The 24,616-nt window shown below is 39.4% G+C and overlaps 4 protein-coding genes and 2 non-coding genes across 9 annotated transcripts; 2 read left to right on the top strand and 4 right to left on the bottom strand.

The window, feature by feature from the left end:
• Window positions 1–5,478, bottom strand: LOC106117192 (fatty-acid amide hydrolase 2). 2 transcript variants are annotated; one of them, XM_013311357.1, is made up of 12 exons: window positions 5,015–5,478; window positions 4,054–4,320; window positions 2,881–3,001; window positions 2,537–2,708; window positions 2,146–2,270; window positions 1,985–2,074; window positions 1,768–1,916; window positions 1,600–1,682; window positions 1,251–1,434; window positions 956–1,078; window positions 658–795; window positions 1–525 (listed from the first exon to the last, which is right to left on the bottom strand). In XM_013311357.1, the coding sequence occupies exons 1-12, from the start codon at window positions 5,072–5,074 to the stop codon at window positions 373–375; spliced, it is 1,665 nt and encodes a 554-aa protein (XP_013166811.1). In that variant the 5' UTR covers window positions 5,075–5,478; the 3' UTR covers window positions 1–372. The 2 variants fall into 2 exon arrangements, with proteins under 2 accessions (XP_013166811.1, XP_013166812.1); XM_013311358.1 differs by lacking the exon at window positions 5,015–5,478 and adding an exon at window positions 4,734–4,881.
• An 85-nt stretch (window positions 5,479–5,563) lies between these two features.
• On the bottom strand, window positions 5,564–11,299 carry LOC106117193 (fatty-acid amide hydrolase 2). 2 transcript variants are annotated; one of them, XM_013311359.1, is made up of 12 exons: window positions 11,175–11,299; window positions 8,082–8,357; window positions 7,836–7,959; window positions 7,585–7,756; window positions 7,380–7,504; window positions 7,159–7,248; window positions 6,718–6,866; window positions 6,562–6,644; window positions 6,302–6,473; window positions 6,103–6,225; window positions 5,885–6,022; window positions 5,564–5,751 (listed from the first exon to the last, which is right to left on the bottom strand). In XM_013311359.1, exons 2-12 carry the CDS (start codon window positions 8,325–8,327, stop codon window positions 5,605–5,607), a joined length of 1,569 nt encoding a protein of 522 aa, XP_013166813.1. In that variant the 5' UTR covers window positions 8,328–8,357; window positions 11,175–11,299; the 3' UTR covers window positions 5,564–5,604. The 2 variants fall into 2 exon arrangements, with proteins under 2 accessions (XP_013166813.1, XP_013166814.1); XM_013311360.1 differs by lacking the exon at window positions 11,175–11,299 and adding an exon at window positions 9,176–9,199.
• Window positions 11,300–11,825: 526 nt separating this feature from the next.
• TRNAE-UUC (transfer RNA glutamic acid (anticodon UUC)) lies at window positions 11,826–11,897 on the top strand. Its single transcript has one exon. It is a non-coding gene; the product is annotated as a tRNA-Glu (tRNA).
• Window positions 11,898–12,015: 118 nt separating this feature from the next.
• On the bottom strand, window positions 12,016–12,088 carry TRNAF-GAA (transfer RNA phenylalanine (anticodon GAA)). Its single transcript has one exon. It is a non-coding gene; the product is annotated as a tRNA-Phe (tRNA).
• A 1,468-nt stretch (window positions 12,089–13,556) lies between these two features.
• Window positions 13,557–17,343, top strand: Pgm1 (phosphoglucose mutase 1). Its single transcript, XM_013311353.1, has 7 exons — window positions 13,557–13,977; window positions 14,192–14,273; window positions 15,117–15,316; window positions 15,440–15,596; window positions 15,677–15,865; window positions 15,948–16,148; window positions 16,227–17,343. The coding sequence occupies exons 1-7, from the start codon at window positions 13,738–13,740 to the stop codon at window positions 16,856–16,858; spliced, it is 1,701 nt and encodes a 566-aa protein (XP_013166807.1). The 5' UTR covers window positions 13,557–13,737; the 3' UTR covers window positions 16,859–17,343.
• A 216-nt stretch (window positions 17,344–17,559) lies between these two features.
• Window positions 17,560–22,741, bottom strand: LOC106117191 (sodium-coupled neutral amino acid transporter 9 homolog). Of its 2 annotated transcripts, none has more exons than XM_013311355.1 (11): window positions 22,263–22,741; window positions 20,706–20,780; window positions 20,488–20,620; window positions 20,289–20,392; window positions 19,700–20,019; window positions 19,431–19,625; window positions 19,046–19,269; window positions 18,861–18,965; window positions 18,720–18,788; window positions 18,412–18,611; window positions 17,560–18,286 (listed from the first exon to the last, which is right to left on the bottom strand). In XM_013311355.1, exons 1-11 carry the CDS (start codon window positions 22,337–22,339, stop codon window positions 18,118–18,120), a joined length of 1,671 nt encoding a protein of 556 aa, XP_013166809.1. In that variant the 5' UTR covers window positions 22,340–22,741; the 3' UTR covers window positions 17,560–18,117. The 2 variants fall into 2 exon arrangements, with proteins under 2 accessions (XP_013166809.1, XP_013166810.1); XM_013311356.1 differs by lacking the exon at window positions 22,263–22,741 and adding an exon at window positions 21,087–21,626.
• Window positions 22,742–24,616: the final 1,875 nt, after the last annotated feature.

The raw sequence follows: 24,616 nt of genomic DNA, 5'->3' as shown, positions 1-24,616 counted from the left end.
GTCATATTTTAATAAAATTTTATTAAGAAAAAGTAATAGGAAAAACTTTATGAATACAATATTTGAGAGTAATCACAGATCACGATACTAATATTTGAGTTCAATACTTTCATATCACAGTACACATCAAATTAGATTTTTAATTTTCATAATATAATATATATATGTAAATTTAGAAATAAATATAAAAAACTATTTTATACAATCACTTTTTGTTCATATGTAAATACTATAAATTGTACCAGTCTCCAAAGTAACAGTAAAACCCAATATATTTTAACCCTTTTTTCTAAGTGTTAACAAGCTTTAACAGTAACTATAACCTTTGTGGTAACAATGAGGATGTAGTCAGCAGTCAGTCAGTGCGGCAGGTCATGCTGCAGGATGCAGGGTACAGGGGGGGACGAAGCCCCCGAAGCGTGCCTCGAGGTGGTTCGCCACAGCCAGGCAGAGCGCCTCCCGCCGCGGCGCCGCCACCACCTGCAGCCCCAGCGGCACCCCCGCGCTGTTCACACACACAGGCACCTGACAACAACATACATACATTCAAATATAATTAAATAACATCGTTTTTGAATGACTCATAAGATATTATCCATCTCATATAAAGTTATATTTTCTAAAATGTAGTACAATGTATCTGACAACAATAAGTACCTGTGCTGCCGGGAACTTGAGCGCGTTGAATATGGCCCAGTATGAGAAGTTGAAGGGGCGCAGGTAGAGGGTGTAGTGGTAGGGCGCGGCTGCGGGCGCGCTCGGGAACAACAGCACCCCCTCCTCGCCCAGAGTGCTCTGTTGTACACCGGATGTATTATACATATACACATATTAAATGTTCGTCAGTCTCTTTCGTGAGATATGTTTTGTCACAGTTAGCCCACATTTCATAAAGTCAACAATAATTATCTATAAGATGTCTTTATGTAAAGGTATAACAATGAAATGTAATTACAAGGAGATCCTCCCTGAGCTCCCTGGTGGTCCTGTCGGCCCAGTCGCGGTCCACTGGAGGCAGCACCTGCTCGTCCAGCAGCTTCAGGATGGCCGCCAGCGTGTACCTCGACACGCCCACGACCTGCAATCAATTTATGAGAACTGGTTAACGCCGTCTTAAACTAAATTGCGACAGTAGATTAACTTAAATACATTACATTATTAGCTGTCATTTTATATTTTTCTCCTCCTGATGTTTTAATATTGGCAAAAACTTTTCAAAAAAAAAATGCAAGTAATCTTTTAGATTTGACCTTTTTGAGTAGCTCAAGGAGTCCGTTGGCGTGTCCCTGGTTGTTGGTGAGCAGAGTGGGGAAGCTGTCGGCTTCCTGCGCCATGCCGTGCCGCCACAGCGTGAACATGTGCCGCAGCGCGCGGTGCTGGTAGGGCCGGGGCGGGTGCTCCGCGGACGTGTCCTCTCTCAGCGCCGCCACCACCCTCGAAGTACAGAACATCTCGTAAATGTACGAAATTAAAAAAAAACAAATATTTTCTTAAAGGAGAAAAATAAGTTTTAATAAGAGCGACATCTAGCGGCTGTATAACTAATTAAGTTGAGGTCATTTGACATTAAAATAAAAAGTATTAAGTTTGTTTACTGACTTGTCCATAGTTTGCAGCATGTCCTTGTCTAGCGGACTGACTCGCAGATCGTGCGCCGCCTTGCAGTAGAAGATCTTTATATCCTGACAGTGGAATAAATAACAAGGAAAATGTTGAAAACACTATTAATATAAGATGATGTATCGTCAGAGCAAAACCTGTGGTTACCTTGATATGATGGTGTGTGTCGAGCTGTAGGTGCGCGCGCGCAGTCTCTGTGAGCACGAGGCGGGTGAGCGGGGCGAGGTCCGCGCAGTGCTTGCTCAGGAACCCGATTGACGCCATCGTCGGCTCGCGACCAGAACGCAGCGCCGATCCTGGACAACGACCATTGTCAAAACTGATACCAAATGTTGTAAATTATTTCCATGAAGGATTAACATACCTTTAAGGCTGGTGGTGCCGGCGGTGGGGTTGAGAGCGAACAGACCGCAGTAGAAGGCCGGCATACGCGTCGAGCCTCCGATGTCGGAACCTACAAATGTATACACATTGTAGTGTCGATTTTTATTACGATAATATTGACGAGAGTCGTGTTGCACCGACAGAGTGAGATGGGGGAGGCGAGGGCGGCGGCGAGCGCGGCCTCTCCCCCGCTGGAGCCGCCCACAGTGCGCCCCGTGTGGTAGGGGTTGCAGGTCTGACCGAACACCATGTTGCGCGTCTCCTGCCTGCGACACACACACACCATCAAACTTAAATATAGTTATCTTAATCTAGCTTAATCATGTATATTAGAAATATGATGGCTATATAGATCTGGATACAATTTGAAATAGAAATTGGAATAGTCTAGTGTCACCTTTTATGTAAAAAAAAATTGTAGCTTCAGTAGTGTAGTGTAGTGTAAGGAAATAAATTTGTTTTAGATTTTAACATTATAATGCAGCTATAAAACAGCCAGTTTATTTAAATTCCCCATGGACAAAGTACTCGCCACTTGTTGATCTCGGGCACGTTGGTGACAGCGAGTGGTATGGCTCCGGCGAGGCGCAGCAGGCGCACGCACTCCGCGTCCTCCTGAGCGCGCACCTCACGCCGCACCGAGATGCCCAGCGTGTGCAGCATGCCGCACACCGCATGGCTCTCCTTTGCAGTGAACGGCACACCTGACATAAGACCAATGACATCATTTACATTGGCAGAAACTAAACATATTAAACATTTATTTAAGAATACTACGTAAAACTTATTTGAAGTATTTCTGTAGTATTGGGATTAAGAGTATCTGGATATGGGATATTTAAATTTCATCAACATAACTCTGGTTATTTCACTGACCAAGAAATGGTTGTTTCTCAAAGTCGGCCTGTCCTGCTTCAATCAATTTATCAACCTCTCGCGCCTCTTTTAAAGCATCTTCAAACCTCTCGTCTGTGACTGCATTGAGTATTGGGTTAACCTAAAAAATAAGAGTAACAAACTAAGAAGTTATAAATGTGAATATTTTAATTGATGGATGGATGTCTATTTGAAGCTATCTCCAGAACGACTCAATAGATCTTGATGAAAATCGGCTAAGAATTAGTGCATAGTCTGGAAGAATACATAATTACGTTTTTATTTTAATTCTGCGAGGACAGAGTCCCGCGGCCACCGCTAGTTGCATATAAACAGATTCCTTAATTTGCATATGCTAATGCAACAGTTCGTTGCTGAACGCCACTAAAGTATAAACCTCACCCATGTTTATAATGAATTTAAATGCTAAAAACTAATTTTTATCTAATTAGTAAAAATATAAAAACTTGTCTATTGTGTACTTTGTATGAAGTGATAAACAAGATTTCAATCTATGAAGTCTCTTCACAGATACAAAAAGTCGACTTGTTTGAGGATGTGACTTATGTAAATTTATGCAGAAATGAATTTTTATAGCCTCATTTATGTATTTACAAAACTAACTGTAAATTAGAATTTTGTTATAACTGACGCACACATACAGACACTCCAATTTAATTTATCTGATTAGATGAAATAGAACGTTAAAAAACTATGACTCTATTTATTAATGACCTTGATGTTATGTTGTTAAAAATATAAAAAAATAATAAACAAAATCACTAGTCACCACAAAAAATAACTTGATCAAGTATGTAAATGAATATACCAATAATATAAGAAAACAGGTTATTTTCTAGGCCAAGTTATCATGAAATAGGAAAGTGATCTCTAATATAATTAAAATACATTCATTCAAAATAGAGGTTATTTTAAAAGGCATATCAAAGTATTTTTGATGGAAACATTTTGTTGTAAACAAGTGGAAATTTACTGTGGCCAATAAATTTCAATTTTATCACAAAGTTAAATGTTTTCTTATTCAATATTAATATTATGCAATGCTGCATGCACATTTATGCCTTTTTAGATGTTATATTACAAATACTCACCACTGTTATAGTATTAGGAAATTAAATATTAAGATATTATACATTTATAGTATGTACTTACTATATTTATTCTTTCAATGCAGGCTTGCACCAGTTCCTCTGATGTTAATTGTTTGTTACGTATTTTAGATGCTAAATCCACAGCACTTTCAGAAAGCATACTATGCTTCTTTTCTAAACCTGGTATTGGTTGTCTCTGTCTCTCCCAATATAATGAGAATACAAAGTCTATAAACATATCAAAGTATGTCCGCAAAAGAAGAAAGAATTGCTTGAACATATCGGAAGCCATTCCTTCGAATATTTTATTAGGCTTAGTAGTGCGGAACTGAAAAAAAAATATTGACTAAAGTAGCAAAACCAAATATAATTAAATGAACAACATAACTTACGACCGTAACCCAGAGGAGTGGGCAGATACCCGACCTCCAATTATATACTCCTGACACATCACTCTCGCCTCTTATACATTCATACATGCCCGCATACCTGCACTTCGAATTTAGAGCCTCTTATTCAACAAGGTTCACCAAATACTCTTTTATACCACATTTTTGGCGCTATTGCTAATCCTATCATTCACATAACTAAAACAAAATGCTATATACTATATTAGGTAATAACTACTTTTATACGATTTATGGATATCATAAATCGTTTAAAAGTAGTTTTATATAAAACTTTATCCAACTGTGTTTACTGCTCATGAATATAATCAGTAATCTGTAAAAACATGCTTACACTTTCTTGTACGTCAACTACGTAACTTTCTCTTATTTAGAGTAATTTAAACTAAGTGTTATAATTGTACACGGAAACAAAAAAAATACTTTTGTTAATAAATGTTTTATTTTGGGTTAATTAGTAATGTCAATGTCACTTTCAATCAAATTTAATTTAATCTTAACTTCAAAATACAGATTAAAATACAGTTATTAAAAAGTTAAACAAAATTCCACTGAAAAACATTCTGCTGTTTAAGTTCAAATTGAACAAAACTAATTTCCTATAATAAAATTTACCTGGAAAATATTATCTTTTTTGCACTGAATATTCACAACACGTTCACCCTGCGTGGACATCGCACTCAGAATATGTAAAAGTGCAGCTCACCAGTTATTTCACAACAATCTTGTTATTGGTCTCAAGAAACTTAAATGTTTAAAATGTTTTGTTTTTATTTCGGATAAGTTGGAGCTAACTTTTGAAGTAATCTTTTTAACTAATCTTATTAAGTGTTTTATTTAAATTACATTGTCTTATTTTTTTTACTTAACACAGAAGCAAAACCGCGTGAACAAGTAATACTTAAAGTCCAATATTTTTATAACACTAGGTCAAATTATTTGCATAATCGGTAAATTATTCATAATGGAAATATGGCAGAAGAGCACGGTTATTGACCGTGTTCATTTTTGTTTTGACTTCGCCTGCCTCGGCGTGACTATAATTAATTCCGAAATAAACAGAATCGATTTCCTCGAGACTTTAGTCTATTTTTAGCTTCAAATTGTAAGGTCAAAATGCTTTACAGACACTTAGGTAATGGTGGCCACATGTATTAAAAAAAAGAATATTTATACATTTATTTACTTAAAAAAATAAAAATACATTAAGTTTTAACTTCGCAGGCCATAATAGCTCCACCGAACTCTTTTTCGAGGTACTTGGCGACGGCGAGACACAAGTGGTCATTGTGCGGCGCCGCCAGCACCTGAATGCCGATCGGCAGGCCCACGCTGTTTCTGCCAAGCGGCACCTGCGGGTCAAACCTTACAGTAAATACATTCTATACATAAGTACTCAGTGTAATAAAATCGTCAACTTTCCTAGTTAGGATTATAATCACGTTTTTCACTAAATCGTGTTTCTCAGTGAAGTCTAACACGTACCTGTGTCGCCGGGCACTTGAGCACGTTGACGATACCAAAGTAGGAGAAGTTGAACGGTCGCAGCACAGCGGAGTAGTGGAAAGGAGCCGCGTGCGGGCTGCTCGGCAGCAGCAGCACTCCGTTGTCACCCAGCTTGCCCTGCGACATCGTCACTCCGCTAGTACCCTCACATGCGACTACATGACATAAAACTTGGTTATGCTACAGTGTGCACTCACGAATAGATCTTCCTTCATCTCCTTGGTGATGTTCTCGGCCCAGGCGGCGTCGAGACCGGGCAGGTACTTCAGCTCGAACAGTCGCAGGATGGTGAACAGGCAGTGGTTGCTCATGCCCACACACTGCAATATACATCGTTACTTTTTATATCAATATCTTCAGTGGGCAGTATTGCGGGTACTTCTTAGTGTTTCTGACCTTCTTGGCGAGTTCTAGGAAGGCGTTGGGTCTTTGTCCATCCCCGTACAAGGCCATATAGTCGTCAGGTTCGCGAGACATCCAGTAGCTCCAGAGGCGGTACATGTGCCGGAAGCCGGCGTGCGAGTACCGCTCCGGAGCGCCGCTCTCCTCGCTCAGCTTGCTCACCACTCTGATTACACAAACACGTTTTGATCCCAACAATTGCAGAAACAAAATAAAAAATTTAGCTGAGTAAAATGCGATGAGACCAGCATTACCTTTGCATCGCGTTCTTCATCTCAATCCGGACAGGGCTGACCAGTCGATCGTCGGCAGACTCCATGTAGTAGACTTTGATGTCCTGCCAACGGACTTCACAAAATTACAAACTTTTTCATGAATCGACAGTTGATACTTAGATAATAAGCTTTCACCTGAATGTTGACGTCCTTGTCGAGGTGGAGGAGGTGCGACTTGTCCCCGGCGATGACCTTGGTGAGCGGCGCCAGGTCCTCCACGCAGCGCGATATGAAGCCCAGGCAGAACATGGTGTCACCCTCGTCACCCTTACGGAAAAACACACCTGAAGCAAACATATATTGGTTTTAATTTCTAATATTATATTATAATGAGGTAAGATCTAATTGCATGTTTACTATAAACCGACACCACCGAAACCGAGACAACTGAACCGATTTGAAAAATTCTTTTACTGCTGAGAAGCTATGTCGTGCCCCAGGTGTCATCCAGACTATATTTATCAATGGATTTTCTTGAATTCCGCGCGAACCAATTTCGCTATCCGCTAATAAGTTATAACCGCATTCGTTACCTTTTTGAATTTTGCGTGAAGTTAAAGTAAGTACAGTAAGTACCCTTAACACTGGTGATGCCGGCAGTGGGGTGGTGGCCGAACATGCCGCAGTAGAACGCCGGCATGCGAGTCGACCCCCCGATGTCCGAACCTGGATTTTTGATTTATTTGTATTCTTACTACAAAGTCTTCGTTACGAAATGGTTTCTGTTATAAAAGTCAAGATACATACATTCTAGAGATAACGCTACTTATTATTTTAAAAAGTTGGAGAACACTAACAGAGGCTGATGGGTGTAGCGTAGGTGGCGCAGAGCGCGGCCTCGGCGCCGCTGGAGCCCCCCGGCGAGCGCCCCGTGTGGTGGGGGTTAAGGGTCATGCCGTACACCGGGTTGCGGGTCTCTTGCCTGATTGATGCAAACAAAACAACGCAAGTCTTTCTAAAAGAAATTTCTTTAAAGGTAGACAGCACCAGAAGAGGGCTGACCATATGAGTAACTCCGGCAGGTTGGTGGCGGCGAGCGGGATGGCCCCGGCCCTCTTCAGCAACACGATCGCGTCGCTGTCCTCGGTGGAGATGACGTTTCGCCGCGACCACAGCCCTATCGTGTTGCAGAAGCCTTTTATCTCCTGGCTTTCCTTTGTCGTGAACGGCACACCTGTAAACATTTCATGATAGTGTTGATTTTTGTTATCATTTCTCCTAACTATTGTCTGCATTAATTTACAAAAGCTTACCTAAGAAGGGTTTGTTGGCATCTTGATCAGAGAGTCCCGCAGCGATCAACCTGTCGACCTGCCTGGCGTCCTCCAGCGCGGCCTCATACCGCTCCCTCACTACCGCGTTTAATATCGGGTTCACCTGCATGTTCCGCACTAACTTTTACTTCTATTCTCGTATGTATAAGAGAAATCATTTAACTAGAAAGAAAAACTGAGAAAACTGAAACTCTAGTGATGACGTTTGACAACATAAAACTATACCTCTTTTATCCTCTCAATAACTGCTCGCACCAAGTCCTCTGACTTGAGCTCCTTGGCTTTGATCTTTCTGGCGAGGGTCACGGCGCTTTCTGTGAGGATCGTGTGCCTCTTGTCCAGGTCCGGGATGATCTTCTTCTTATCGTCCCAGTACAGTGAGAACAGGAAATCCAACATTTTGTCAAGAAAGAGCCGAAGGTAAAAGACCACAATTGTGAGTATGGTGGCAACAGTAGATTTTGTAGACATTTCTCATGAAGCTGCTCTTGTTGTGGAAGTCTGTAACAAATAAAATATTATTTTAATGACGGAACTCACATAGTTTGGTAATCAATTCTGACTGTATTTATCTCGCAACACACTTCTGATTTGCACTAATTAAATAATATTATAGTTAACTTTGGATTAATTCACTTCTTAAGTATTAGCTAATGTTACACTAACTACTTTTGTTAAATACAATAATGAACTGACTAAGTAAATATGGTTAGGTACAAAGTTCTAGTCCAAGGCCGCGCGCAACTCAAGTCTGCGTTTGAACACAATACAATTAAATACACAAATAAGTTGGAATTTTTTTTGTTAATACTTATTTGTCTGTTTAAATAAAATTTCTAAACACATTAGTACTTCATTTATAATATATTCACCGACTTTATTACGTGATCCAACTAACTATACGTCCCCACTAAGTCCACCCCAAGTTAAAGATGACTAAGCCTTAATCACGCAGGCCCAGTGCTTGTTAGTTTACTTCACACATATCTTTAAATTTCTTCGCAGATAAGTCAACAAAAACTGCGGATTAAGGTACCAAGGTATGGAAACTGTAACAGCCTTGTGAGCAGTTGCTAAAGAAAACTTCTCTTTATAAAGAATACTTTACATTCGCATTCGGCAATAATAAACAAACACAATATTGCAATTATAAACACGCGAACATACAATACACACGCGCAGTTATTTTGCAAGAGGTGCGATATAATAATTTGTAAATAACAACTATATTGCAGGTAACGAACGATTGCATTCGAACTGCATTTAAATTTTTATTTAAAGAAAAATTAAGAACAAATAAAAAATATGTGTTTACTTACATTATAATAACGATAACTGCACAATTTCTTTATCACGAAGATAAACTCAATGAATGGAAATGGACATTCAAAAGTCAAATCAATCTTAGGTATACATTTGTTCACAATTCAACTTTTGATATATTATATGGTAGTCAGATGATTACAAATATTCAACAAAACAAAGCCGAGTTCCGTGATGTTAATGAGTAAAAGGTCAATGAGAAGAATGGAGTACAAACATATTTCTCGTGTTTTGTGTCACTTAAATGATCGAACAAATTATACGTCGTATAAGTCGATATACATATTATATAATGGCAACATTCCTTAAACTTAATATAATCTGTTAGGAAAAAAAAAGATTTTGTAATCAACGTGATTCTATAACGCAACCTGTGTATCATAGCAGGCCACCACGATGTTATCACATCAGTACGTCCAAACATCAAGAAATTTTCAATTTAGCTTAGCTTTAGTTTAGATCCAGGGGCGTAGAAAAAGAGTATTTGAATTGTTTTCATAAGTAACAAATACTGTAACCTATTAAGTAAAATTGATATCCAACATGTCGGGGGCTAATGAACGCGCTCTGCTCTGCTGACTGCCATTGCTGAAGCCTGTACTCTTATATTATGTATGCTACCTATGTATGTTATTGTGAATGCATTACGTTTGCGCAACGAGGTGAACAAACCGCGAGCCGCATGCCACAAGCCGCTTACCAAAGCATTGCTCAAACCAAACCACATTGCCTATTTCCGATGATATATTGCTAATTAAATATTTTCATTTACATATTTTAATTCTATTTTAGTTATGAAATTCAATAAAAATAAAATATGAAAATACGTAGTGACATGAATGTTGAACAATCGTTAAGTTCTCTTATGATCTTCGTGCGATTTCCCACGCTCAGACGGAGTTCTTACGACGAAACTTTACTCGGCCCCTTTCCCCTCTTGTCGAAATAAATGACGCAAGGTTTTTTTTTTTATTAAAAACAAAATTAACAATCATCCTGATTGAATAGAACAGATTAATGTATAATTACATGTGAAATTAGTATTCATAACAGTACTGCATAAAAAATGTTTTTTTTTATATCATAAGGTGGCAAACGAGCGAGCGGCCACCTGAAATCGCTGAAATAGCGAAGTGACCGTTGCCCATAGACATACGCAAGTGCATATGCGTTGCCTACCTTTAATCGACGGAGGAGAGGATGCACAGAAAGAAAATATTTTCCCTTTCCATGCATCCTCTCATCCGGAAAGTCCACTTCCACTTCCCATCCTTTCCTTATAAGAAAAGGGTGGGAAAGGAAAGAGGACTAAATTAGGCCTCCGGGACGCACACTCATCAGACGAAACGCGGAATTGCTTCCACTTCACGCCTGTTTTCTGTGTGGTGGTGGTATTTCACCGGGCGAACCTGGCCAATTCGTGCGAAGATGTTAAAGCGGGTTCTACCACTCTTGAAATGTTTTCCAATGATGTAAAATATTCTCAACAAACAAAGCAAAATTGAAAAGCGTTTTTCAATATTACATAGTAGACTTAAATTTCTGCTCACACAGTTCACAGTTCAAATGAAAATGAATTAATAAATAAATTAATATTTATTATTATTGCACTAGTTAATAATAAAATAGGAGCCTTGGTGGCTCAGAGGTTAAGCAGTTGACTTGTAATCCTGGATTCGAATCCCGCTATGTACTAATGTGTTTGATTGATTTATGATTTACATATGTACTTTTATCCAACCTTCCTAGGGTGAAGGAAAATATTGTGATGCACACTGGGAAGATATAGTGGGCTGATGATGATAATAATAAAATGAGACCTAGTGACCGCGTCTGTCTGTGCTACATCTTGTTTGTTTTTTTGTTATTTCAAATAGTAATAGAACACAAAATGTTTATTCATTATACAAAAAAAAAAAACAAAATGTTAAAGTTAACTAAAAACAAAAGCTTTGTTTCTAAAGCAATTAATTAAAAAATAAACAAAAGACTAACCTTAATTCTTCCGTTTTTGCTTTATACAAAATGTCAGTGACACATTGGATAAATAATAAAGTACAGAGTGTGTGGGGCCGCGCGCCTGCACACCGCTCTACGCTAAACTGCACTGAATCTTGTCATATTAACAGTAGTCAAAACTTGTTTCTACTAAAGCGATACTCTACTTTTTATCTACTAGCAGTCGCCGGCGGCGCCCGCGGTCGCGCCCGCAACTTCGGCGTCGCACAATTTAAATAAAAACGCAGAATTTTAAAAAACAATTTAAAAACCTTGGACAACGTGAGTGCTTCAAACGGATTCTTTATTACGTCATTTTCTTTTTAGTCCAATTTTTTCCGTAATATGGTAAAGTTTTTCTGGCTACGCTATATAGTCTATAACTATAATAATCCCGCGTGTATCAGCTTACCTTCCAGTAAAAAAACGTTTTTCGTTATAAGTCAAGCAAATTTGCATAACGTTCACCCTTTTTCCGATATTATATACAGACACTTCAATTGTAATTGTTTATCTCAACTCTCTGGGGCGAATATATTTGTTACACTATAAGTTATCAATTTTGAATAACATAATATACAGGCTGCCTTTCGCCTCATTCTTAACGAGCTTTATAAAATTATCTATAATTCCAAAAAGCTAAATGTATCCCGTATGGTCTAGTGGCTAGGATACCTGGCTTTCACCCAGGAGGCTCGGGTTCGATTCCCGGTACGGGAAATCTTTTTTTAAATCGATTTTAAATTTTAAAAATGTACTTACTCATATATTGAATGAACTTTAAAATAGAAAGAAGAACTTATCTCTGTATAGTGATGAATTATGCAAAATGAATGTTTGCCGAAACCCGGGATCGAACCAGGGACCTTTAGATCTTCAGTCTAACGCTCTCCCAACTGAGCTATTTCGGCTATGTATTTACGACTCAAAAAAAAAATCGAACTCACAGACGCAATATTATGATTAATTTGAATGATACCACAGAGTATAAATGTAAATGTAAGGCAAAGCATCTGCAAGCGCGGATGTCTATGGCGGTCAGTATTTTATTTCGGCGAATCCAGGTAGGCACTTGCTCGTATCCCACTTTATGGTATAAAAATATTACTATAATTAATAACGTAATAAAATACACTAAAAATGCATTAAATAATTTGATTATTTAATCTTAAATCTAACATAACTTGACCTGTGTACCGTTTACGTAAACAAATCGGTTAACGACTTTATGAACCATGACGATGCATATTGGCAAATACCTTGCTTGTTTATTTGCCCTTTTTAGGTATCCAATGTGTTTTGGTGATTGTGATGTGATGGTGCAACCTTAACGGACAGATTATTATAAAAAATGTGTCAGATATGTTATAAAGATTATTAAAATAATTATTGTGTGAGGTGCACCTCCAGGGTCCAGTCCCTTAGTGAAATTATGAATTATTATTTTGCCTTATCTATCTTAACCACTTCTGAACCCAATAAATAAATGAAGTTAAACTAAAAATGTGAGAACATACTGATGCAGTTAGAAGCAATCAATAATAGCAATACATAAACAGTTAAACACTCTCGTACGTATTTGTCCGTGAGTATATAGGCGTTTATATATATAAGTTTATAATAATATCTCAGGAAAGTTTAAATAATTTAATTCTAGCGCAATTTACTTGTGGAGAAAGTATGCGGTTTGTAAGCGTGACCACTGCAATTTCTAATTACAAGCGATCGCTCTTGCTCTGCCACTTTAACCACAGATTCAACTATTTTTGTGCATCGAAAAGAATAATGATATCTTATTAATCATGGGTTTTGTCTCTTGTCACGTTATAGAAAAAGTTACTTTTTTAATAAGTTCAGGTTTTAAGAGAGACGTTAAACAAGAGTGATACGTAAGTTATATTTAAAAACTGAAACTATTTTTTAAACTACATTTTCGTTATGTTTAATTGTAAGTTTTTGCCTATTGTCATCATTTTTCTTATTACGTTATACAAACAATTACTTATGTTTTAGTAATTACTACTTTCTATGCAAAATCAGTGTAGATTTTTTTTAATCAATAGAAGCACGCGCTAAAAATTACTCTTGAAAACATAAGCGAAAATAAAAAAATGGCAATCCAAAATAATTAAAAATATCAGAGTTTTGCGCCATCTATATTTTTGCTTGTATCCAGATTTTTCCAAGAATTCCAGATGATCCAAGTAAAATGCTATATACCGAAAACCACATACAGATAAATAGTTACACGAAAGACAAGAGTATTTTCAATTTTATTTATGATTCTAATAATAATTAAATAAACACCGAAAGCGAAAAAAGCAAATATTACTTAAAACGGAACGTTTTGTTTTCTCGACCTTGTTTGACTTTGATTTGACAGCTAGATGTCCAACAGTTAGTCCAACTTATTTTTATGTTTTTATAGTTTGCGGTTACAGTTCGATCAAAGTATTGACCTTGCGAACTCCGATATCGTAAATATAATAGCTGTTTTACGAATAACAAACTCATAACTGTTTCAATTTTCGAGAAGTTTCTACAAATAGAATTAAAAAAAATGTTAAATATAGTTACGGTCAATACAAACCCTTATGAGGGACAAAAGCCGGGAACCAGCGGTCTCAGAAAAAAAGTCAAGGTTTTCCTCCAAGATAATTACACAGAAAACTTTATCCAAAGTATTTTAGACGCAAATAAAGGGTCGCTAGAAGGGTGTACGTTGGTTGTCGGAGGCGACGGCAGATATCTGGTCAAGGAGGTCGTAGACAAAATTATCAAGATCTGCGCCGGTAATGGGGTGAGTATAAATTATTTAAATAAATTGTATCCATATTGGAAGTCACTATAGATGTAGTTAAACATCTCCTTGTCCTTTTTACTCCCTTCATGTACATCAGTAAATGAGATGTTTAAAAAGGTCAAGGTTTCATTTAAGGCTATAGTTAAGCTTCTTATATTACATATTCAGCCTGATTTTTAATATTAAATTAAATCACTATGTTCGTTTACAGGTGGCTAAACTGCTCATTGGTCAAAATGGCCTCCTCTCAACTCCTGCTGTTTCTTGCATAATAAGGAAATATAAAACATTAGGTAAGTAAATGTGATATCAATTACAGAATTATCATATCTGAGATTTGTAAAGTTGTTTTGTCATACTACTCAGCTAAAACTTAGCTTGCTTAGGATGACTTAGCAAGTAGTCTAAACAAGTTCTAACAACATCAAAATGAATAGCTAAGTATGTTTAAAAAAACATCTCAATACTTGAATAATCGTTAAGTTTAATGAAAAAACATGATTATTCTACAACTCTGATATTGTTTTTATTAATCACTTGCTATCAGCTGTGACTCCATCTGTGTGGTATTAAAAAAACTTAGTAGCCTATGTGTTCTTCCAAGCTACATTCTACATCTGTGCCAAATATATCAGTGTTCTGCATACTTCTAAACAATCAGATACCTTTATAGAAACATCCAGCCATCTATCTTAACATTCACATTTATAATTATAGTAAGAGATAAGATATTAGTAAGATAAGATTGTAAGGTTGTTGTAAACTTATTGAGAATGTAAATATTATTACATCACTCAGTCCTGACGCAGTACCTGAATACAATATTGATTGATAAATGTATATCATGCTACATGTTGCATCATTTTATTGGTTTCTTTTATTATTAAAACTGATTTAAATCATAATTATAATGACTTTACATTTTAGTAATTGATAGTTATTATTTAAAAAGTAACCGCATTTAAAAAATTGTGGTTATCAAATTTTTGTGCGGGCAGTGATAAGATTTTTATTTATGTTGATAATTTGTAAATACAAAAAAAATTATAATTATGTGTGTCAAAGGAGTTTAGTGCAATGGAAACCTACGGTACATAATTGAATGTCATGTCATAGAATTTATGTCACATGTACAGGTGGTATAGTACTAACAGCATCACACAACCCGGGTGGCATAGACAATGACTTTGGCATCAAGTTCAACTGCAGCAACGGCGGTCCCGCGCCCGATGCCACCACCAACCACATCTACCAGCTCACCACAACCATACAGCAATACAAGATTGTGCCCGACCTCGTCTGCCCTGTTGATGACATTGGTGTGCAGACTTTCAAGGTAGAGTTTTACTGCACTCTTATTATGTTTCTTTGGGTTATTGTTTAAAATATTGTCAATTTTACACTCATCCTGCACTAAGTCATAATTTTACACAGTTTTGCAATGTGTTTTTTTTGTTAGGTGGCAAATCGTGAATTTGTGGTGGAGGTGATAGACTCAGTGCGCGACTATGTGGACTACATGAAGGAGATCTTCGACTTTCCGAAGATCCGCAGCCTGCTGCAGGGCTCCGAGCACCGCAAGCCATTCAAAGTGCTCATCGACTCCATGAGCGGAGGTAAATACGCTTCAATGTAAAATAACTTGAAATGCAAAAGTGTGAACACAAAGCAGCTTGTGAGTGAACATTATGTGAAGTGACGGGTCCGTACGTGAGGCGCATCTTCGTGAGCGAGCTGGGCGCGGGGGAGGATGCAGTGCGCCGCGTCACCCCGCTGCAGGACTTCGGCGGCGCTCATCCTGATCCCAACCTCACCTACGCCGCCGACCTCGTCAACGAGGTCAAGAACGGGGACTACGACTTCGGAGCCGCCTTCGACGGAGACGGTGAGAAATATACCTAGTTATGTCGGATACATCTGTTTGCTTGTGTACTCAGTGGTGCGATGTGGTCGTTGCGGTGCGGCAGGTGACCGCAACATGATAATCGGTCGCGACGCGTTCTTCGTGACGCCGTCGGACTCGCTGGCGGTGCTGGCGGCCCAGCTGCACCGCATCCCGTACTTCGCCCGCGTCGGCGTGCGGGGCTTCGCGCGCAGCATGCCCACCGCCGCCGCAGTCGACAGGGTCGCCCGCAAGCTCGGCAAGGAGATGTTCGAGGTGCCCACCGGTACGTCCAACGTCGCAATATATTTGTTTGACCACTGTCAACCTATGATGCTATCAGTGACGCATTCCTCTCCCCCAGGGTGGAAGTACTTCGGCAACCTGATGGACGCGGGGCGGCTGTCGCTGTGCGGCGAGGAGAGCTTCGGCACCGGGTCGGACCACATCCGGGAGAAGGACGGCGTGTGGGCGGCGCTGGCCTGGCTGTCAGTGCTGGCGGACAGCGGCGCCTCCGTGGAGGAGACGCTGCTGCGGCACTGGCGGGAGTTCGGTCGCAACTACTTCGCCCGCTACGACTACGAGGAGTGCGCCGCGGAGCCCTGCGCGCGCATGATGCGGGACCTCGAGGAGAAGATCACCGCGCCCGGCTTCGTGGGGTCCAGCCTCTCCTCCGGCGACAGGAGGTACTCGGTGCAGGCGGCGGACAACTTCTCGTACACGGACCCGATAGACGGCAGCGTGGCGACGGGCCAGGGTCTGCGCGTGGTGTTCGCCGACGGGTCGCGGCTCGTGCTGCGTCTCAGCGGCACCGGCAGCGCGGGCGCCACGGTGCGTCTCTACGCGGAGGCCTACGAGCCGGCGGAGGCGGGGGCGGAGGCGGAGGCGCTGCGTCGTGACGCACGCCATGCCCTGCAGCCGCTGCTGGACCTCGCCCTGCATCTCACACAGCTGCATCACTACACCGGCAGGGACCGCCCCACTGTCATCACCTAGACCTCCCCCACCATCACCATCTCACCACCTCACCACCTCACCACCTCACTAGCGCTGGCAGTTGGCCTGGACCTAAGTCAAACTGATTTACTTCACGGGATAAGCTTCACGTTTTAAATGTCAAACTTTGCTAAAGAATCAAAACGTTTTTTCTCTTCATTTAATAATCCAAAACATTCTCCATGTTCGCTGAGCAAATGATTTATCAAATCTGAAAATGTACATCCGAATTCTAATTAATTTAAAATTCATCAAAATATTATTTAGCGTATAAACAATTTAATGAAAATACCAAAGAAAGGGAAAAGACAAATAGAACATACGTATTATATTAATGTTGTAAACAAAACAAACAAACATTATTTTTGTTTATTTTACATGAGATTTAGAAATAATGAGCCGTACAAAAGCTGTTATATTTAATTTTTACAACTATTATATTAAATTATTTTATATTGTTCAGAGTTATTGTTATCAAAGTGTAAATGTATCATTTTTGTGATGATTTTATTTATATAAATATTTGCTCAAATATCAAATATTTCTGAAAGTTCTTTATTCACGTTTAAACTTTATTCCTATGAATGTCGCCATCAACTTACATCCTACTATCAGGTACATAAACTCTCAAACAGTTCAAAATATTATAACTATTTATTGTTATTTATCAGAAATGTATTTAGTGAGTAAGAAATGTTTATTGTTAAATGAAAATGTTTATTGTTTCTTATTTTATATTTTTATAAAATAAAACTACATCGTTTTACATAATCAGTTATAAGCGAGATTATCTGCCGCACTCAGAATCTTTATAATGTTATTTAGGGAGTACCTTAACATACTATATTTGGTATGAAAATAATTAATCACTAAGTTAATGTTTAATTAACGGTTAAATAACTGAATGCGGCAGAAGGTGATACTTTTTTAATGTTTTTCAATTGGTTTTTCTTTGTTATTTATATGAATAAATGCTAAAATACAAATAACACGTTTTATTTATCTCCTATTTGTAATAACAATGACTAGATAGAAACATTAAATGATACGTAAATATTTTATTTGCACATAAATAATCTTACGGAATCATTCACAATCCACTGACTATAATAAAATAACACAAATGAGATCGCGATTAAAACTTACCGATACGATATACTTACCGAAACTTAACGATATTTTAACTTTAACACAAGACATCAGACTGTAGCAATAGTGTTATACAACGGTTTATCGTAATTTCTTGGTATTGGTACTTGTTAGGTGACAAAAAACTGCAAGGCGAGGTTGGCGACGCCGAAGAGTAGAATAGCCGAGTAAAGTACGACCTTGCCACAGCTGAGCCGGCCGCGCAGACGCAGCGAGCGCAGCTGCAGCAAGCTGGGCAGCGCGAACACGTGCACCAGCCCGCTCACCGCGCCCGTGTACCTGACACAGCGACGTTCATTTTCTTAGTTGTATGATAGCGGAAAAAGATGTTGAAAGTTTAAGAAATTGTGTAGCAGAGTAGAGGGCAAACTGTTAGTAGTAAACTTAATAACATGTCCGCTAACCTGATGACGGTGCTGATATTGGGGCAGAGGCAGGCGAGCAGCACGCAGACCGCCACGATAGCAGCGTTGACGACTAGCGTCAGGCAGCGCGACTGTCCGCCCGCAGCCCCCAGCCTAGCAGCCCTTAGTCCCGCGCGCCCCAGCAGCAGCACCGCCTCACAGCGCAGCATGAACGCCACCAGCGGGTACACCGTCACCACCTGCCGAAACACCACACTCACTGCTAATGCCTTTCCAAGAGAACTCGCATCGATTAAACCAATGTCGCCATTAGAGCAAGTTGTCATGCTACATGTGTAGAACCTCACCTGGAAGAGCAGCAGCGCGCGCGCCACCGCCGTCATCACGTCGTGCATCTCGAAGTTGTTCAGGATATTCTGGAATTAAAACTGTATTCAACACTTTGTAAATACGAAAGTAAATGATGAATTTGTGTAAGTGGATCTCACATCTTCGATGCAGGCCTTGTCCAACGGGAAGCAGATGTAGAAGCCGGCGCCGACCACTGTGTACGTCACCGTCACCAGCAGGAACGCGATCGACAGGTCCCTGCCCTGACCAACACATACACAACAACTGATATTTAACTTCTTGAACATCGACTATTACTTGCTAAGATAGTGTCGAGGCTCACATTGTTCTCCTGCTTGCGGTTATTTGTCATGATGGTGATGATAATGTTGTGGATGTAGAACGAGAGCGCCAGCATGCCGCTCAGCGCCGCCGCGTCCAGCCCCGCCCCGCGCGTCGTCTGCGCCGCCTCCGCCACCCCAGCCGCACCCCCCACCGCCGGGTGCACGCCCCACGACGCGCCCTTGTACACCACGAACACCACCAGGTAGGCGACCGACAGCGTGCCTGTAGCAACACGCCCTCACTAATCACATATTTATCCACAGCTCTGCATATTATTAGATGGTCTAATTTAAATTAACGCCGACAATAATTGATGATACAAATACATCATGATAAGTTTCTTTTCAAACCATATAATAAGTTAGACCTTGGACCATACAAACCTAATGAATTGAACTTGGTGAAGAATGTGACATTGGGGAAATTGAGAAGCGGGAACATGCCGAGCGCGACGTACAGCGGCACGGTAGTGTGCAGCCCCCAGTATTGCGAGAATGGCGCCGCGGCCACCGACGGAGCCTCTTGCTTTGGGCACAGCAGCCCCGTTATGTCCTTGCTACCATTCGTTGGCCTTAAATCTGAGAAAGTATTGATCCAGAGCATAACGGTGACAGAGGAGCAGCTCTTTAGTAAAAAAGGGCGGTCCACTTACCCATAAAGTAGTTGACGGTGTGATAGAGGAAGTTGGCCATGAGGAGCCAGTAGACGACGGTGGCGCCGAGCAGTACGAGGAGGCTGAAGAGGTGTGCCCCGGCGGCGGCGCCCGAGCCTAGTAGCCGGCCGCAGAGCGCAGGCACCTCGCAACGCGCGCCGCCGTGGTGCCGGTTGACGGTGAGCAAGAGGTACGCGGTGTAGAGGCACAGTGCCGCCATCAGCGTGAGCAGCAGCAGCGCGGCCGGCAGACCCGCGCGCGCCACGCCCCACGCCATGGCCAGCAACGACGAGCCCATCATTGTATTCCACACAGAGAAGCTGCCACAACACATCTTTCTTACTACTTGAGTTTACTGTCTGCACAATTTGTGAATTAACGCAAAAAACGTTTTACATACATTACAATAGTTTCCATATCTGATAGAAGCCGCTGACTCAACATTTTCTTTAGAACATTTATCATTCACATAGAAACAACTACCTGAATAAAAATAACATCCAATGCTGTCGGTCGCAAACTTTAATTTATTTGGAGTGTTACGTAAATAACTAATACAATTTATTAAGTATCTAAACTTGATGCTCACATGGTGACCAGCGAGCTCTGCCTCCGCTCCGGCTCCGACTTGTTTTCCTTCTCCAGGCGTTTGTACGTTTCTATGATGTCGCGACCGGAGATCTCACCGGGACCCTGACAGAGTTAAATTAAATTAAACTACTCAATTGCTTTGTAGTTATTTAACGCACGTTATATACAGATTGATTAATATAAAACAAAGAACAAACCAGTGAGTCTGAGCTGGAAATGGTGTTATATGTTGTTTGTTCGGGGTCGCTGCGGGCCGCTGCCAGCAGCGGCGTGCGCTCACCGCAGTTCACCGCGCTGCTGAAGCTAGCCGAGTGCGAACAGAAGGGACTTCTGGTGGCAGTACACATTCGTAATTATTATTATACATAACAAATACTGGATGGATGACATCCAGACTCGGTTTTGGCAAACTCACTTGTAAGTCTCATAGTGGTGGTCCTCCGCGCCGCACTCGCAGTCCGACATGTCGGAGCACGCGCTGCCGAATATTCTGCAAAAATAAACTGAATAATTAACACGATAAAATAAAAATAAAACTTTTGTAGACCGGGAGGGTCAAGTGTCAGCTAATCTGAATGACGCGTCACAGATTTCTACATGACCTATTTAACAATTGCAACTTGTCAAAGCAAAGCTTGTATGATTATCATAATCAAGTTGTTACAATTTCCCACTCACTCACTCACTCACCCACATTCTTCATAATAACTACAACTTATTACTAGTTTACGGCATCTCGGAAAAACGGTCAAACTAAAGTTAGGGTCGTAAAATAATAAAAACTACAATAACTTACTTTTAGGTAATCTGCACAAATGTTTTATAGTAATAGTATCGCTTTAGTTTTGCAACGTCGGTAGATAGAATTGCCTATTGTCAGAATATCTACCGCAGAAGCACAACACACAATTTGCACGTAAGCTTTGTGCCCGGCGCCGGCGCCGGTGCAGATGCAGATGCAGATGCAGATGCGGGCACCTAATGTTTAGCTTTGTATTGATACTCTGACGCAAATCTATTTATTGACCGTTCTGTTGATTTGTTGATATTTCCGTTGACTTCTGGCGGCTGACGAAACATTTATCTACATTTCGTCATCTTTATAACATTTAACGTCTAATTAATTGCATACACAATGTAACAGATACCCTCATTCCCGATGACGTCATACATGTTATGTAGGGCATCTAACCCTGCACTCGACGTCTGGAACGGGATTTTTGAAAGCTAGATTAATAGATGATCTCTCCCGCACATCTTTTACTCTCAGTAAACTTCTATTTCCTATATATTATAAGTGAATAGTGGTGCGACCGTTGCCCATAAACAACACAGGCAGATGTCCAGGGATATTGAGATCTTTTGATATTTCCCCCGCCTCATCTAGTTATTTCAAAAAATAAGTATAACTATTAACTATATATAGATATGGGCCAAAATATGATCTTTTTTTATCTTGCACTTAATTATTTGTTTGTCAGAATTTATAAGTACTCATTTAAATACGCTTTGATTACAATAACAAATATAATTAACTTAAAATAAAACTGGGATGTATCGTCAGTGAACAGATAAGGTACGAGTTTCACAGTGTAATACATCAAGTTTATATGCGATTTACTTTATCTCTGTCGTATATGTAGGTACAATCCTTGACTTTTTGCACCGGCGTCGTCCGGCGGCAGAGGGCGGCCGCGCAATGAACTTTGCATATTTAACAAAGTTCTAACTGCCACAAAAGAATACATAAATCACCTACTTTTACATAACAGTAACATGTCTAAAAGACCTCAAGGGCTCGTAAGTTAAGATAATTTATGCACGGCTGCTCAAGTTATTAACTTTTACAAATTGGGTGGCCTCAGACTCTTACACCGCACTCTTAAAGCAAAGCACTGCAAGTATAATATCTCCCGAAGGTCAACATAATGATGGTGAGTAATGAGTGTAGCAGAACTAAGGGTTAACTTACCCATAGCTAGAATTTGATTGCCAAGAGCTGGGTGCGGACTCCTCGCCCCCGCCCCGGACTCCTCGCACCAGCCGCATTATGCACCAAGGTACAGCAACCACGTGGACGAACACGCAACCAGATGACAAAGACGCGGTGTGGTGCGCCGGCAGACTGCGTTTGAGCTGATAAAGTAATGCTCACTTAATTATAGTATTGTTTACGTTAATCAGAAAACTATAACAATGATTTACGCATCTCGCGAATTCATGTTGCGGGAATTGGACAAACTGGTCAATGTATTAAATGTCTAATAATGAGTCAGAAACTCAAACATTTCTTAATGTGTATCTGTAATTCCATCTGTTCTTCCTGGATAAAGCTCTTAGAGGCATATTGATGGATGGACAAGGGACTCTGTCGGCTCCCAAATTATTACTTAACCAGATTTATGTAGAAGTCTGCACGTGAGAGCATTATTTTTATTCAATTAATGTAATTTTACTTTTTAATACTTTGAAATCAATGCAAAGTCGTAAACTATAACTAATTGAAGAAATAAATGACTATTTAATCTTTAGACAGATCTAGTCAGTATTATATTTTGACTAAATACGTGTTAATTTAACTGCGACATGTACTGACGGCTGATGGTCACGTATATTGTTTGAACTCTAATCGACGCGTAAAATCCACAGATTGTTGTCGTGGGGGGCAACCGGAGAGCCCAGTTCCTTATACTATGTTATCACTTCAAAACTATTTTTATACGTTAAGATAAACAGACAAAACTTAATTATGTTGTGAACGATTTTAATGTAAACTTAAACTGTGATATTATTTCTCCAGCCTTTAAATTAATATGAATTATTAACCTTTCCGTGAACGATGTCATAGTTGTTAAGCACCTATCCGGACCGGACTGTAATATATAGATTCGAATTTGATCCCCGCGATATACCAATATGTTTTCCGATTTTCGTACTTATGGCAAAGGAAAACATCGTGATGCAACTTGCAAATACCGGCGAAATAATTCAACGATATTTGTAAAGTCAACCCGCACTGCGATGACTATCAGCGTGGTTGACTATGACCTATGACCAGCCTAGACCCTATGAATAGTGGGCTATAAGTTGATGACTATTTCGCATTTCCACCAACGATTACATATTTATTTATAGTTTATTGCTAAATATCAGTTATTTTACAGATATTGATGTCCTAGATTATTTTGATCAATGTCCAATTTCCAATGTTAAATGTTTCTCGCATTTGTCAACAGCATACCACCAAATTGCATTTCTGCGACAAAATTCAGTAAGTTAAAAAATATTTTTTTTTAGTATTCTGAATATTATGTTAATGTTACACACATTTAGACAAGCTACACCATTTTGCAATTGTTTATATTTATTGTAGATTTATGTATTTTATGGAGATAGATACGTTTCCTTTATTTCTAACTTACAACTGCTATTAATAACATACTCGTTCTCAGACAATAAGGTCAATGCCTCTGATCTCAGATAAAACTAAATTAGGCTATCATTATGATAATGATTCAAATTAAACAAGCTTGACATATTAGCGAAAGATGTACAAATTAATATTTGCTCTGTTTGCTCAACTTTATGCTACAGCTGAGTATTCAAAAAGTTGCATAATAGATGGCGCCACTGTAATCCAAACTGCAAAAGACGTTTATCTCATGTTCCATTTATATTTTCAGAAAGTGCCGATAGGGGGCAGTGTCACCTTGTGTTAAAAAGTTTAAATCTTACTATTATTATAAATGCGAATGTTTAGATGGATGGATGACTGGATGATGGTATCTTCAGCACAAATCTCGTTGTAATTTGGCATACATGTGGAACAGTCTATAAGAACACATAGGCTACTAATTATGTTTTTATTTAAATGGAACGGACGGAGATGCAAGCGATAGCTAGTAAAATAATAATTTAGCTCTGTGGCTTTGTCTTGTCTCCGCTGACCACTGTCAGCTTGTACTATAATTTGTATTGGGAACATGCCATAAGGACTTAGAAATTAAAATAGTAACTGCTCAAAACAATTTATTTATATTTACATAAATTATACCTAATGAAATAAATAACTTAAAAATATATTCTAAACAAATGTAAGTTTCTTTACAATGTTATGTGAGATAAGGTTCACAAAAATTTCTCTTTGGATAAATTTTATAACTACATCTTTAACTATTGACAATTTAAGATGAAATAATTGCTAGTGTTATTGTTAGTACAGTAATAATATTAATGGTTTTAGTTAGTTGCTACATTTAATTTAAATTTTAATACAAGTACAAAAATTTACCGCTGCCATTTGAATCATAGTGAAAAACAAAAATT

Source organism: Papilio xuthus, unplaced genomic scaffold, assembly GCF_000836235.2.
Source record: "Papilio xuthus unplaced genomic scaffold, Pxut_1.1 DF827680.1, whole genome shotgun sequence".
Lineage (NCBI taxonomy): Eukaryota > Metazoa > Arthropoda > Insecta > Lepidoptera > Papilionidae > Papilio > Papilio xuthus.
This window is presented reverse-complemented; position numbering and strand designations above follow the sequence as displayed.

Excerpts from the sequence above, each read along its gene's own strand:
- LOC106117192 (XM_013311357.1), bottom strand. The coding sequence starts at position 5,074 with ATGTCCACGCAGGGTGAACGTGTTGTGAATATTCAGTGCAAAAAAGAT. Across the intron at positions 2,709-2,880 it reads TGAGAAACAACCATTTCTTG|GTGTGCCGTTCACTGCAAAG; the intron begins GTCAGTGAAATA and ends GTCTTATGTCAG. Across the intron at positions 1,435-1,599 it reads ATGCTGCAAACTATGGACAA|GGTGGTGGCGGCGCTGAGAG; the intron begins GTCAGTAAACAA and ends CTGTACTTCGAG.
- LOC106117193 (XM_013311359.1), bottom strand. The coding sequence starts at position 8,327 with ATGTCTACAAAATCTACTGTTGCCACCATACTCACAATTGTGGTCTTT. Across the intron at positions 6,023-6,102 it reads AGATGAAGGAAGATCTATTC|GGCAAGCTGGGTGACAACGG; the intron begins GTGAGTGCACAC and ends ACGATGTCGCAG. Across the intron at positions 5,752-5,884 it reads TCAAGTGCCCGGCGACACAG|GTGCCGCTTGGCAGAAACAG; the intron begins GTACGTGTTAGA and ends TTTGACCCGCAG.
- Pgm1 (XM_013311353.1), top strand. The coding sequence starts at position 13,738 with ATGTTAAATATAGTTACGGTCAATACAAACCCTTATGAGGGACAAAAG. Across the intron at positions 13,978-14,191 it reads AGATCTGCGCCGGTAATGGG|GTGGCTAAACTGCTCATTGG; the intron begins GTGAGTATAAAT and ends GTTCGTTTACAG. Across the intron at positions 15,866-15,947 it reads AGCCGCCTTCGACGGAGACG|GTGACCGCAACATGATAATC; the intron begins GTGAGAAATATA and ends GCGGTGCGGCAG.
- LOC106117191 (XM_013311355.1), bottom strand. The coding sequence starts at position 22,339 with ATGCGGCTGGTGCGAGGAGTCCGGGGCGGGGGCGAGGAGTCCGCACCC. Across the intron at positions 20,020-20,288 it reads CAGAGCTCGCTGGTCACCAT|CTTCTCTGTGTGGAATACAA; the intron begins GTGAGCATCAAG and ends GTGTTGTGGCAG. Across the intron at positions 18,287-18,411 it reads AATATCAGCACCGTCATCAG|GTACACGGGCGCGGTGAGCG; the intron begins GTTAGCGGACAT and ends TCGCTGTGTCAG.